Here is a 13,966-nt window from a genome sequence, read left to right as displayed (position 1 = left end):
CTAACTAACCTTCAGTAAGGGACCCTGTCGGATGTTGCAAGGCAGGTTGTCCAACTGCCTGACAAAAGACCGCAGCTCCTCCACAGTCAACACGTTCTGGCTTTGAGACTTCCCTCCTCCAGAACGATACCTACAACACAAATGAAAACTGTTGGAGAGATCTCGGTGGCACGGTGGCTCAGTGGTAGAGCTGTCGCCTCGCAGTCAGAAGGTCCTGAGTTCGATTCTCGCCTGGGACACTGTGGGCGCTGTGGTTGTGTTCCCCCCCATATCTTCAGTGCCTACTGCCCAGGTGGGGTATCTCGTCGTAAGGGCCTTTCTGTCTGTGTGGAGTTTGCATGTTCTCCCCGTGCTCCCCCAGGGGGGTTCCTCCGTATATAACCCCCCCCACTAAAAAACATGCAGAAGATCAGATCGTCATCGTCATCCGACCAGTGACGACAACATCCGAAGTCGGTCCCCGGGCGCTGTACGAGAAAGCGACCACTGCTCCTGGCCTGCCCCAGGAGGAAAGGACAAAGCCAGGATGGGTTAAATGCAGAGGACAAATTTCACCGGCCACCGTCAGCATGTGTGTGTTGTGGCCCTCTGTGCATGTGTTATAGTGTGTTGTGTTACAATAAAGATGGGCTGCCATCTGAAAATCGTTTTAAATCGTTTTAAATCGTTTTAAAGGACCGGCAGCAAAATGACAGAATTTTGCACACACAAAAACGGAAGAAACAAAAGGAATAGTACCCAAATTGTGGTGCTGGCACCTCTAAAAGAAATTGTATTTATGATACAATCTTGATTCGTAGCGATACAAGTCAATTATATCCCATTTGTGATGCATCACAATCTAAACTTTGATTCAAAACATGAATACAAACTTTACAGGCAATTTTATCATACGACATCGCACTACTTGATAATGAACACAGCATGTCTGTCTTGATACGATATAGAAATATATGTATTATTAGAAAGCTGGCACTCTACTCCTTCCAAACTCAAAATGTAACTGGAAACAGCGCCCCCTACTTAATGTGCTGGTAGTACCTCGTCTGCCGCTTCCCATTGAGAAGTTGCTGTGCCGTCACTGCACACTTTTCAGCATCGACGGTGACGGCGCGGAGCCGATCCAGCAAGTCGCTTTGTGGAAACAGCTTGGCTTCTGCCTGCTGCACCAAGCTGTGAAGCTCGTCCAAGCCTGTCCAGAATGAAAGATGGCTTTCTTAGTGAATGCATCCATATAGCACAATGTTCAAATCACAATTTAAGCGATAAGAAAAGGCTGGTGCAAGTTATTTTTTTAAATACGTGGAGGTTTTGGAAGATTACATGATTTGAGATTTACAGGAAATCATACTGGTAAGGCAAGGCAAACTGACACTGTGACAGAGCTAAGATAGCACTTTATTAAGACAGTGCTGTGATATTAGGGTATTTTGTAGTAAGACCATTTGTGCATTGCCCACTCACCTCTTCTCTTCTTAGGTGTGGGCTCCAGTATGTCCTGCACATTGCAGAGCCAGTCTTTGTAGGACTCGGCACGTAGCTTCACCGCTGCCAGCATGGGGTACAATTCAGCCAGTGTAAACTTGTACCTGCAAGAAAAGTCATAGAAATTACATTAGAATAGAATATATGGTCTTGTATGAGGTAATGAATACATGATGTATTATTTTGTTGTGCCAAAAAAGGGAAATCAATTGGAAATGCATTAATGTGGGATTTCTCTTTGCCAGAGATCCATGCAAACTCAAAGTCAAGAGCAAATTCTAGATATATAGGCAAATTCAACTAACAGAAAAGATCCACTTATATTTAAAGTCCCTGGAAACCAAAAATAAATGTGTTTTGAGCTTGTGCACAGCAGCATGCGTTATTAACCATCCAGCCAAATTTGAATGAATTTGAATTCTCTGCTCTGAAACTGTGCGGGGTGTGTGCCGATTTTAATTGAATTTTAATTTTGTCTTTATTTTACACAAAAGGTTTGAAGGGGTTTTGACTGCATGCTGGTTAGTTTCAAAGAGAGCAGGTGATGCAACCTTGAACAAGGTGTTGTCGCTCTATTCGTAACTAGCTAATATGCCGTCAGAAAGCCCAACTAGTAGCCTAGCTTATGTAGATCAGTTATCTGCTGGACTACACGTGGTTATGATAGGAGTGGAAGGAATCAGCTGGAATAACAGTGAAAAGTGAGTCTTTCCAGTTGGGGCGGTTGTTAGAGAGACAGACTCACTGGAGGGTGCGGTTGCAGGGAGGGCAGGAGCAGAGGTCCTGGGCGTGGTGCAGACACACCAGCTTGTCAGGACTGCAGGGACAGGTGATGCCAGACAGGTAGCAGGTGGTCCGACACTTGCAGCACTGCCGCTCCTCGTCTGGCAGCAGCTCATAATGCGCTTGCCGAGACTGCACCACGCCCTGGGGATACAGATACACAAGTCATTAGACCCGAGGAGAAGAAAGAGGAGCTGGATACACAGACACAGTGCAGGAAGAATAAATATACTCTGTCTAAATGGCTTGTATCCGTCTTCTGAAAAGTTGGAAAGAAAGACAGAGCAATCACTCGTAGAATAAAGAAAATAAATACTAAAACTACAGCTTGTACTGCTTTGTCTGCATTAGACTTGGCTAATCTGACTGACAAATTCAAATCTAAAAAAAGGAACAAGGGACAAAGTGTCCTCAAGACGAGAACTGCTCACCATCTTGTTAACCCGCTCCCTAAGCTGCTCCTCTTCCTGGATCATGACGGTCATTTCCTTCTGCACTTCTGAAGCCAGGTCCACATCCATGTCCACTTTAGAGGCCATGTTGCAGACCATCTCATCGTGGGAGAAGACGCAGTATCTGCTCAGCTGGCGGTAGTGTGCCACACACTTACGGCCGACGGGCATCTGCCAGAAAAAGAGAGTGGGTTGAGTTCAAGAACGACGGAGCAGAAGTCACAAATGCAGTAGGAGAAACGGGCTTCTGTTCTTCCAAAACATCAGGTTTTTACTACCGGTAATTGTATTTCAATGTTCCATTGTGCATGTTAGTGGAGTCAATAAAAAGTGTTAAAAAAGTGTTGTGCAGACAGATTAGTGCACACTATCTTCTCACCCAGTCCATGGTACAGAAGTTGACAGCTTCAGCAAAGTTGAAGCCCTGGTTGAATCCAGCGTGGTAGGCCCTGGGGAAAGTGATGACAAACTCGCCAGCACACTGGTTGGTGCGATAGATCTAGACAAGAGTTGGCAAAAGAATGCAAAACAATTAGAAGCTGTACTTGTTAAACAGTCTCTGGCCTAACCTTATTTTAGACATTAAAGTGTGATGACAGGAGGGATGCAGGCGACTAGCCGGTTAAACATTTAAACATCGGCTGCCCTCGCTAGTCGGCACCGAAATACTAGTCGGTTTAAACTAATAATTAAATGATCATAATAATAAACAATGCCAGTGGTGGTAACAGTTGCATCTTTATGCAGCCACCAGCCACTACGGTAGCCGCTCCTCCTCTAATGCCCAGATGTAAACAAAGCAGCATGTGTTAGTGGGAGTGGGCCATTGGCTGTTAACGTTAGTAGTCAAAGGAGCGGAAGGGAGATGACATCTCGTAAAACCAGCGCAGTTTGGCAGCATTTTGATCCAGTAAATGAAAATATGGTTGTATGTAGGCTCAGGCTGTCAGATAAAACTGGCATCCTCTATGACCTAGGTCCTCTTTGCGTGGCTCGCGAGACGATGGCGGCTCTAGACTCTTTCTTTGGCGGCTCGCAGCTGATAGAAATAATACAATCGTGTCAAAACCATTCCCTCACTGCGGTGTCAAACAAACTGCGTGGTTGCCAGGCAGAAACAGAGCGCTTCAGGTGTGACAGCACGTATTGTTGCAGCTGGCATTTCCTCGTCGTTAACGAGAAATGCGCAAGCTGCAACAATGAAGTCACCAGCGTCCCAGCGATAAGCAAAGCAGCTGTCTGGAGGTTTGGAGCTGAATCCCAGAGAGAAACAGACTGAACATCAGAATGTTTTCATATACCGTAAATTCCGGACTATAAGCCGCGGCTTTTTTCCCGTTTTTTGGCCTTTTTTGGCCCCTGCGGCTTATATAACGGTGCGGCTTTTCTATGGATTTTTTCAGCAAACGGCCACTCGGGAACCTCCAAAATCTATGGATGTTGGTATGAGGCAGAACGAGAGCAAGACAGACATTACGAGAGCGAGACCCTGATTGGATGATGTTGCAAAAAATGTGCCTCGCGACCTGATTGGAGCACTGTGCCACTACGCTCTCTCAGCCACTACGGTAAAACACCCTCCCTCCTCCCTCGCTCCGGGGGGAAAAAGGCAGCGATTGAGCATGAAAGACAGTCTGAATGAAATTGAATGTAACATTCCCAATTCTATGTATTACATTCTAAAAAACTAACAGCAACATTTTGGAAGGCTAAGCCACACAACTAGCTCGTTGTAATCTAACATCATGCTTCAAAAGATGGAGAACTGGCTATGTTACGACGATGGCGGCGAGAAGAAGAAGGAAAGAAGGAAATCGAGTAGCAGCACGTAACCTTGGCATCAGGGTGTTGACACAGAGAGCAAACGGCCGAGGTGCCGTTCAGATCCGACTGAAGGCTCAAGTTTGCCAGTGGATCCTGACAGCGTGGAGGAGTGTCCAAACATCCACGATTACCAACGGGTTCCGAAAGGCTGGACTGCTGCGTGATGAAGAGGAGGACGCCGCCAGCTGAGGGCCTTCAGAGGCTGTTCGATTCCGACAGTGACGAAGAGGAGTTCGTTGGTTTTGAGAGCGACAACGAAGGAGAGAGGAGAGTGGCTGACGAAGCCACCCTGAGCCTGTTCGTTTCCGACACTGAAGATGAGGACTTTGGTGGTTTTAGTACGCAGGAAGAAGACGAAGATGAGGATTAATGACTTGACTTTTCTGGTTACAGCCGTGTACTGCACCTTAGCCTAAAAGATGAAGACGAGGATTAATGACTTTTCTGGTAGGCTGATTACCGTATATTTTAAGCAGCCGTGTTACTGCAACTTTAGGCTTACGCGCTTACTGTCGTGTTACAGGCACTTTATTTTGCACTTTAAAAAAAACACATTTAATTTAGCCATTGATATTGCCTCGTCAAGCGCTGTAAGCTTTGTTTTTTGTTATGGTACTACTGTAGGCTATAATGTAGATCAGTGGTTTTCAACCTTTTTCATGCCAAGGACCCCTAAATTTACACAGCACAGTACATGTTCTGTAGCTACTATTGCACTAAATGGTAACACTTGAATACGTTATGCAAATATGCAACTTGTTTTGTTGAAATGTTAATAAATGGGAGCTTCCCCAAACAGCCATCTCTTTTCCGACAATCCCCTCTGTGCACGAACCCTTACATATGGTAATTAAACATCAAAACACCCGCGGCTTATAGACCGGTGCGGCTTATATAAGAAAAAAATAGTCACCTTTGAAGGTGCGGCTTATAGACCGGTGCGCCTTATAGTCCGGAATTTACGGTATATATATTTTAATCAAGTCGGTGTGAATGTTTTCTCACTTTTATCATTTTTTATATCGTTATATATATATATATATATATATATATATATATATATATATATATATATATATATATATATAAAGTCGGTCTGAATGTTTTTATGATTTTTATAATTGTTTCTAACATTTTTATCATTGGTTCTAAATTTGTTATCATTGGTTTTATCATTTAATAAACTAAAAACTAAATCAAACGCTTACTGTGTGGTTTTGCGGTAAAAGTGGCTCTCCTCTTGACTTTGACCGGCTAGTGTTGCTCTCATGGAGAAAGTAGTGAGGATCACTGCTCTATGACATTAACCACTCGACCGACATTCAGCACAGGCATGTGGACGCAAGGACAGCAGGGTCACACAAGATAACGCAGCTCATATGGCGATGAATAGTCTCCACGCCAGACCCATGACAGATCTTACACTGATACACTACGTTGCTGCATGCTGCAGAAGCTCTCTCTGGGTCTGGGACACTTTCCCTCAGCCGGCTGGTTATGGGAGGGAACCGTTCACTTGGCCAGTCATATGCCAGTGATGGATTCAGTCCTCCCCAATCAGTAAACACTTTGCGATCAGACGACGCAGCCCATTTTTCGAGCCGCTCTCTCATCGGTGCTGCGACCTGTCACTCATTCAATTTCAACCCGCCTTCAAAAACCAGCAGTGGCTGTGAAGTGTCACAGACTCACTCATGTAGTATGCGGAGCGCAGCGATTCAACGTAATATGTGAGTCTGGGGAGAGACTAGGCAATGAGTGGCTGCGCAAGATGCTTCCACTCAACTTAGTTGAAGGCTTCCAAAAGTGAAATGGACTATATTGAGCCTGAATAGAGGGTGCTGTGGTGAGTTGTCATGTTTTCTGATGTGCAATGTTCATAATAAACACTGCAAGTGTGACACATGATTTGGATATTGACAAACGTAATTAATGGGTTCAAATGTCTCTTAAATACATGCAATATTTTTTATTATTATTTTAAGCTTATAGATTAAATTGAGCTCAGTTTTGTCTGTTTTCTGCGCGTTTTCTTACTTATAGACTAGTCGACTAGTCTCACGGAAATGAGTCGCCACCTGCATCCCTAGATGACAGAGTGAGTGTGTTACCGGGACACCGTTGTTCATCAGTGTGTTGGGGTTCATGATGGTGACCAGTTGGTGCAGCAGGTCTGGCTGGGCCTCAAACAGCTCAGGGGCCAGTTTCCGCATGACCGCCTCCAGGTGGTCTGCAGCCGAACCCGGGGCCCCGTACCACGTCTTTGGCTCCCCCCTGTACACAGGGGAAACAACTTGGTCAAAAACACTCACAGCACTCAAAATCTAACCCCCCCCCCCGTTTTTTTTTTAATTAGCACTGGGTCAGTACATCAACGGACGCGTCTCAGCGACCCTTGGGTAAGTACAATCACTAGAACATGTACACAATAAGAGTTTTTGTCCAAGAGTGCACTCTACCAGTGAAGGTAGTTTATGGAGTAGCTCCAGTGGTCCTCAATATGCCAGCAGAAGGAGGAGAAGCACATGCCCACGTAAAGCCAGGGTAACTTCATCCCACAGATGTCGGCCGTAACGTGAGTCAGCACCGAGGCGTCCAACACGGGCATGTTGTTCAGGTTCCAGCCACAGCTCAGGTACTCCTGCAGGTCAGAGACGGGTGTCAACGCTCCAGTCCACTTGTCACTCACCGGCCTACTGGCGTGGCATGGGAAAGCCGTGGCTATTTGTTTCATAGACTGTGTGTTTACGTTTTGACGTTACAGCTCCTGCGTAACAATCTAGTGGGCAAAGATCTTACCAATAGTGCCTTTAAAATCTAGTTTATAAGAACAATGTGAAGTTGTCGTTGTAGACGAGTATAATAATCTGATGCGCTAGCTACACAGCCACACTTTTACCTCGTCCTCGGGAGGGATTTCAACCCGACCGTTCTCAACGGGGAAACCGCTCCCAAACTCCTTGGAGGCGATGTCCGCCCCGTACTCTACAGTCACGTCCTCGTCCACGGTACTGACTAGACGCCAGAACTCCTTCTCCACCAACTCAGTAGGAACCATCTACACACACACACACACACACACACACACACACGATATTGTGCATATTAGGTTCAATTATGTAGTGAATGTATGCCATCTTAAAACAAAAAAGACCTGCTAGTTTCATTAAAAAAATTAAAAAAAATAATGCTTGAGAACAGGAGCACAAAGACTGACTAAATTAACAGCTGACAATGAAGTCAAGTAAGAACTGATGCCATACTCACATGAACTGGCATGTTGAAATAATCCGATTTGAAGGAATCGGCCATGTCTCCAAACGTTTGGAGGGTGTAGTTCCTGCTAGCCTGCTCAAAGCCAAAGGCCACGGAGGGCTTGCCACATTCCTGCAGAAGAATGCATGGAATAGAAACAACATGCTAAACATAAACATGGGATAGGATACATTTTCAGGAGTGCCCTGTTCACATTCACACACACACATTCATACCTGGAAGCTGACCAGTACAACCACAGTCTGATCTGCTGGCCACTGAGCAGCTCCACTGGAGCGGTTGGGGATAAGGGCCTTGCTCAAAGGCACCTCAGTGGTGGTAATGAGGGAGGGGCAAGCGCTGCCTTTTTCACTTTCCCCACCCAGATTTATCCTGCCGGTCCCGGGGATTGAACCGACGACCTTTCCGGTCACAAGCTCGCTTCTCTAACCATTGGGCCACCACTGCCCCTTGCTGCTACCAGCCTACAAGCTGCTCAAGTACCCCTAGGGGTATCACTGCTGTATTCACCTTATGTTGCCCCGCCCACTTTTTATCTTCCTTGTCAGATGCAATTGTATTAGTTCTTCCGCTTCAGCGTTAGCCGGCCGGTTGCATTGTAAACATCGATAAACTGGAAACTATGAATGAAGTTTGGCAACATTCAGCAGCTACACTGCGGCGAGTGTGGCCAACTTCATAGCGTTACTGCTGCGAGGAGCCGATGGCTATGCCGACCGGGCGGTCGGCATATCGTTAGTTACAATTAAGCACGTCGACAGTGTTTTCTCACTGCCAGCTGGGTTGACAGATACTAGCTAGTCCGACCGGTCACAGCCAGCGCTCGTCACTGCTCGTTAGAAATGTCCAAATAGGCGTCATTCTGTTCATTTTTTTTTGCATGAAAACAGCTTTTTGGCAAGTCTAAAAATGATAAAAAGGTAGGAGTAACCTACTTCCGGGTCGGAATAAGGATTACAAAATGACGTCTGCAGAAGCCTCCCGGATATGGGCAAATGATAAGGTGAATAGGATGCCCCCTTGTTTAAGCTTTGTCACCTCCCCATTCACGTCTTTCTTCTTTTAAGAATAATTTTGCCACTTTCCATTTTCAATCTCTTAAATTGAGGAGAAGGTACACGAAAGCGGTGTCTAATGAGGGCTGTGGGGGAAGCGGCAGTAGCCCACCTGAGCCAGGCACTTGGGGCATCTCCAGTCTCCTTTGGGGACATCGTGGAGCGGAGGGATCAGGCAGAAGGTGTGGTAGCTGTCGTCACAGCCGTCACACAGCAGCAGGCGGTCCTCAGCGGTGCCACTGCCACATCCCAGACACATGTACTGCTCCACCTGACACGACAAGGGAGGGGCTTAGTGGGCGTCGGCTTTGTTCCGTAACAGTGCAATAGAGAGCCGCAGGGATGACGTATTTTTGTAGGCTGAATGCGGAAGTCCCGAACTTCCTGGTTCAACACTGTTTCTGTCTATGGGATTTTTGAATGGGTTTTTGCCGCGATGCTTCAAATAAGGTCTCTGGGCAACGCAAGATTAATCAAACGCGAACCAGAGTTCAGTCGGATAATCTTCACACATGAGGACCACTTTCATGAGTTTTGAAGCGTAAATGCGAGCCCTAGAAGTAAAATGCTCGAGCTAAGCTAATTCAGAACTACACACTGTCGCATAGGCTTCCACGTCACGTCAGCACTCAACCTGGACTGTTGTTGATGTGTGCACTGACTACCCCGGGCTGAACCAGGTGAGGGAAAGAGAATTTCCGTGTTCGCCCTTTGAAGTGGTGACGTTATTGACGTATATATCCCCATCGACTCAACAGTGTAGTCTCATTTAGCCGTTTGCTAGCTAGCCACCCTTTTAACGGCACATAAAAGCTTCAAAACTCATAAAAGTGGTCTTCATGTGTGAAGATGATGTTACTACCATCTGGTTCGCGTTTGATTAAGCCAGCGTTGCCCAGAGAGCTTATTAGAAGCATCGCGCCAAAAACCCATTCAAAACTCCCATAGGCGAAAACTGTGTTGAACCAGGGCTGTTAGCATCGATGATTTCCGGACTCGTTACTGCGGCTCTCTATTAGTTCGTGTACAATTCTCTGCACAACACAAAGAACTAATGTGTTCCATTTGCACAACATCAGAAGTAGGCCTGCAACTAACCATTATTCTCTCGACTAATCGATTAGTTGTTTGGTCTATAAAATGTCACAAAACGGTGAAAAATGTCCATCACTTCTCCCCCCAAAGCCCAAGATGACATCCTCAAATACCTTCTTTTGTCCTCCTGACCAACAGTGCACAACCCAAAGATAATGTTTACGGTCATAGAAGAAACATTTAAGAACCTGAGAATTTCGCTGTTTGTTTCTTATCTTAAAAATTTGTCTAAACGATTCCTCAAATATAAAAAAATAGTTGAGAATTGATTTTCTGTCGATCGACTCATCTTTGCAGCTCTAAGCAGAATTGTAGTCGTATCGAAAGGACATGATGGCATGTGTGGTCCATTTCAATACAAACAAAGCTTTGACTCACTGTAGGTTTGTTTATCCTACTCAATACAGTGTCTCTGTCCTCCATTAGATCCTCGTACTCCATGGGTTCCTGTTTCACCTCAACCTCTGACATTCTCACTGAAAGACACAGATGAATGCTCAACGGAAGAGTCAAGATAAACGTACGTGTGTCATGTCTGTGCTTAAAGATACACGACTGATAAACCATGTGACATGTCTGTGCTTAAAGATACACTACTGATAAACCATGTGTCATGTCTGTGCTTAAAGATACATGACTGATAAACCATGTGACATGTCTGTGCTTAAAAGATACACTACTGATAAACCATGTGCTTAAAGATACACTACTGATAAACCATGTGTCATGTCTGTGCTTAAAGATACACTATTGATAAACCATGTGTCATGTCTGTGCTTAAAGACACACTACTGATAAACCATGTGACATGTCTGTGCTTAAAGATACATGACTGATAAACCATGTGACATGTCTGTGCTTAAAGATACATGACTGATAAACCATGTGGCATGTCTGTGCTTAAAGATACATGACTGATAAACCATGTGACATGTCTGTGCTTAAAGATACATGACTGATAAACCATGTGACCTGTCTGTGCTTAAAAGATACACTACTGATAAACCATGTGCTTAAAGATACACTACTGATAAACCATGTGGCATGTCTGTGCTTAAAGATACACTACTGATAAACCATGTGGCATGTCTGTGCTTAAAGACACACTACTGATAAACCATGTGGCATGTCTGTGCTTAAAGACACACTACTGATAAACCATGTGGCATGTCTGTGCTTAAAGACACACTACTGATAAACCATGTGACATGTCTGTGCTTAAAGACACACTACTGATAAACCATGTGGCATGTCTGTGCTTAAAGACACACTACTGATAAACCATGTGGCATGTCTGTGCTTAAAGATACACTACTGATAAACCATGTGGCATGTCTGTGCTTAAAAGATACACTACTTATAAATCATGTGACATGTCTGTGCTTAAAGATACACTACTTATAAATCATGTCTGTGCTTACCAGGCTCTGGCTTGGCCACATAGATGCCCATCCTCCTCCTGAGATTGGGACGATTCTCACAGTCTTCCTCTGGCTCAGTTTTGACACAGCCTCTCTGCCAAGGTGCCATAGTGAGAGAGAGGGAGGGAGAGAGAGAGAATTAGAGAGAGACAGACACTTAAAGTGAAAGGTAAAATGGCTGGTGTCAGGATTGAGACCCCGTTCTGTTTCTGGAGTGTCATGTTGTCCGCCATGTTGGACACAGAATGTAAACACATTTTTCAAGGGTGTCATAAGGTAACCTGATATAATAGGCCCACAATCCGTTTCTAGGCTTTTGTGTTGAGAAACCGGTGTATTACAACTTCCCGTTTGCTTCTTCCACTTTTCTCCCTGACCAGATGCTCTCTGCCAACCGTTTTCAACCTGTTGCTGTTCTTTTTTCATCTGTTTTTTTTAACTGTGGAAATATGCAGATGGTTGAAGTCAGTGACTTTTTTTCCTCCTGCTGCTGACCGTCACAGCGAATTGTTGACGACGATTGTACCGATATCCGGAGCTCGACGATGGTCAACTGCTTTCTCCCTAGTGCTACGGTCAAGCGAGTTAGTAGCCGAGCTGCTACCGCAGATCCTCTCCAGCCAACAGGAGTTGAAGAAGATTGTTGTTCACATGGGATAATTTGAGCTTCTTCCCAGGAAACCATGTGTGTCTGAACTACTGGAAGAGGACTTCACCCACTTGATGGGAGGCAAGCTGCCTGTACAGGCTTTTATCTCAGGCCCCATCCAAACACTCAACGGGGGAGCAGGAACTTTCCAGCAGGCTCCCGAGTCTCAACACATGGCTGGCATCAGCTTGTGTTGCTCACAGGGTGAACTTTGACAATTGTAACATTTCCTGGGAGCGAAAAAGCATTTCCATCATCCAAACGGGACTGGGACTTGCGTGTTTAGAGCTAACCTGATACATGGACTTCAAAATCCCTCCTCTGGTTTGCTGGGAAAAACGCAAAGAGAGCCAGAGAAAGAAAGAAGGACAGACACACGGAGAAGAAACTCAACATCATGGCTATCAGACACAGGACGCAACAGCGTGCTCCTGAGACTCCCGAGGTTCCCAGTCTCCCCCCGCCTCAAGTCAAAACTAGGAGAATTGGATGAATTGCTAGTGGCTGCCACCAAGCAACACTCCAACCAATCAAACCGGGTTTGATCGGCCGAAACGTTTTCTGAAAATCGCGTTTTTTTTTACGCATCAAAAGTCAGAAAAGTGGTCCACGTTTGTGAAGATTATCGTGCTGACAAAAAGGCTGCAGTTTCATGAACTTTAGCTAACCACGGACCTTATTTCATGCATTTTAAGCAAATTCCCCATTCTAAAACCCCATAGCCTTTTCCCCTTATGATCCAACATGGTGGCGATTTCTGGTTAAGCCTACAAGAATATGTCATCCCGAAGCCGTATCGTTGCCAGGTTGTGTGTGTGTTTACGAAAGCAGTATTATTAGGGGCACGGTGGCTCAGTGGTAGAGCTGTCGCCTCGCAGTCAGAAGGTCCTGAGTTCGATTCTCGCCTGGGACACTGCGGGCGCTGTGGTTGTGTTCCCCCCATATCTTCAGTGCCTACTGCCCAGGTGGGGTATCTCGTCGTAAGGGCCTTTCTGTCTGTGTGGAGTTTGCATGTTCTCCCCGTGCTCCCCCAGGGGGGTTCCTCCGTATATAACCCCCCCCCACTAAAAACATGCAGAAGATCAGATCGTCATCGTCATCCGACCAGTGACGACAAAATCCGAAGTCGGTCCCCGGGCGCTGTACGAGAAAGCGACCACTGCTCCTGGCCTGCCCCCCGGAGGAAAGGACAAAGCCAGGATGGGTTAAATGCAGAGGACAAATTTAACCGGCCAGCGTCAGCATGTGTGTGTTTGTGGCCCTCCGTGCATGTGTTGATGTGTGTATCGTGTGACAATAAAGACGGGCTTGTCCGTCTGAAATCGTGTTTTTATTAATAGGAATGTTTAGTCGACGTTTACTTACGATTGAAACAAAAAAACAACATCTTGACGGCTCAGATGTTCTGCTCTGTAAAATGAGGCTGAGTCAGAGCAGGTGAGCGACACAGAGCCACACTCACTTCTCTCATGCGTTTGGAGCGGCGGGCGATGGTGCAGGTCTCCTGAGGCTGCACAGACTGGCGCTGCGGCAGGTCGTGAGGAGTGTACTCCTTGTCCTTGGTGTCATTGGTCAAGGTGGCCTTCTGCAGGGAGAAGGTGATCAATGTAGTGAGAAACACACTTTGAGGACTCTGGTCTAGGGTTGTCAAAAGTATTGATAGTATCGATAAAAGTCAATACTAAAAATTTGAAACGGATACAAACCTCATTTGCAACGGGTATCGATAAGTATCAATAGTAAAAATCTGAAACGGATACAATACTCATTTGCAACTGAAAAATCAAACATAACACTGATTTCTCCCTCCCCGTCGTTGGTGGATATTTGCTTCAACAAGTTCAAAGTATTCTGATAGGCTGATGACTAGAGCAGGGGTAATCTGCTGTGTTATGATAGGCCGATGACTAGAGCAGGGGTAATCTG

General features: G+C 45.6%; 1 protein-coding gene across 2 annotated transcripts in view; it reads right to left on the bottom strand.

Moving 5' to 3' along the window:
• kdm5ba (lysine demethylase 5Ba) overlaps nucleotides 1–13,966 on the bottom strand; it is a 30,896-nt gene that overhangs the window by 8,416 nt on the left and 8,514 nt on the right. For both annotated transcript variants that reach the window (XM_083661817.1, XM_083661816.1), the window contains exons 5-18: nucleotides 13,503–13,625; nucleotides 11,392–11,485; nucleotides 10,349–10,446; nucleotides 8,988–9,146; nucleotides 7,812–7,931; nucleotides 7,444–7,602; nucleotides 7,004–7,185; nucleotides 6,656–6,818; nucleotides 3,100–3,219; nucleotides 2,700–2,891; nucleotides 2,231–2,412; nucleotides 1,465–1,589; nucleotides 1,042–1,192; nucleotides 10–130 (exon numbers count right to left, since the gene is read on the bottom strand). In XM_083661817.1, the coding sequence (XP_083517943.1) occupies nucleotides 10–130; nucleotides 1,042–1,192; nucleotides 1,465–1,589; nucleotides 2,231–2,412; nucleotides 2,700–2,891; nucleotides 3,100–3,219; nucleotides 6,656–6,818; nucleotides 7,004–7,185; nucleotides 7,444–7,602; nucleotides 7,812–7,931; nucleotides 8,988–9,146; nucleotides 10,349–10,446; nucleotides 11,392–11,485; nucleotides 13,503–13,625 (1,989 nt within the window). The remainder of the gene's footprint in view (nucleotides 1–9; nucleotides 131–1,041; nucleotides 1,193–1,464; nucleotides 1,590–2,230; nucleotides 2,413–2,699; nucleotides 2,892–3,099; nucleotides 3,220–6,655; nucleotides 6,819–7,003; nucleotides 7,186–7,443; nucleotides 7,603–7,811; nucleotides 7,932–8,987; nucleotides 9,147–10,348; nucleotides 10,447–11,391; nucleotides 11,486–13,502; nucleotides 13,626–13,966) is intronic.

This window comes from Poromitra crassiceps (genome assembly GCF_964638095.1).
Source record: "Poromitra crassiceps genome assembly, chromosome: 27".
Taxonomy (NCBI): domain Eukaryota; kingdom Metazoa; phylum Chordata; class Actinopteri; order Beryciformes; family Melamphaidae; genus Poromitra; species Poromitra crassiceps.
The sequence above is the reverse complement of the archived record's forward strand: the minus strand, read 5'-3'. Positions and strand labels throughout refer to the sequence as shown.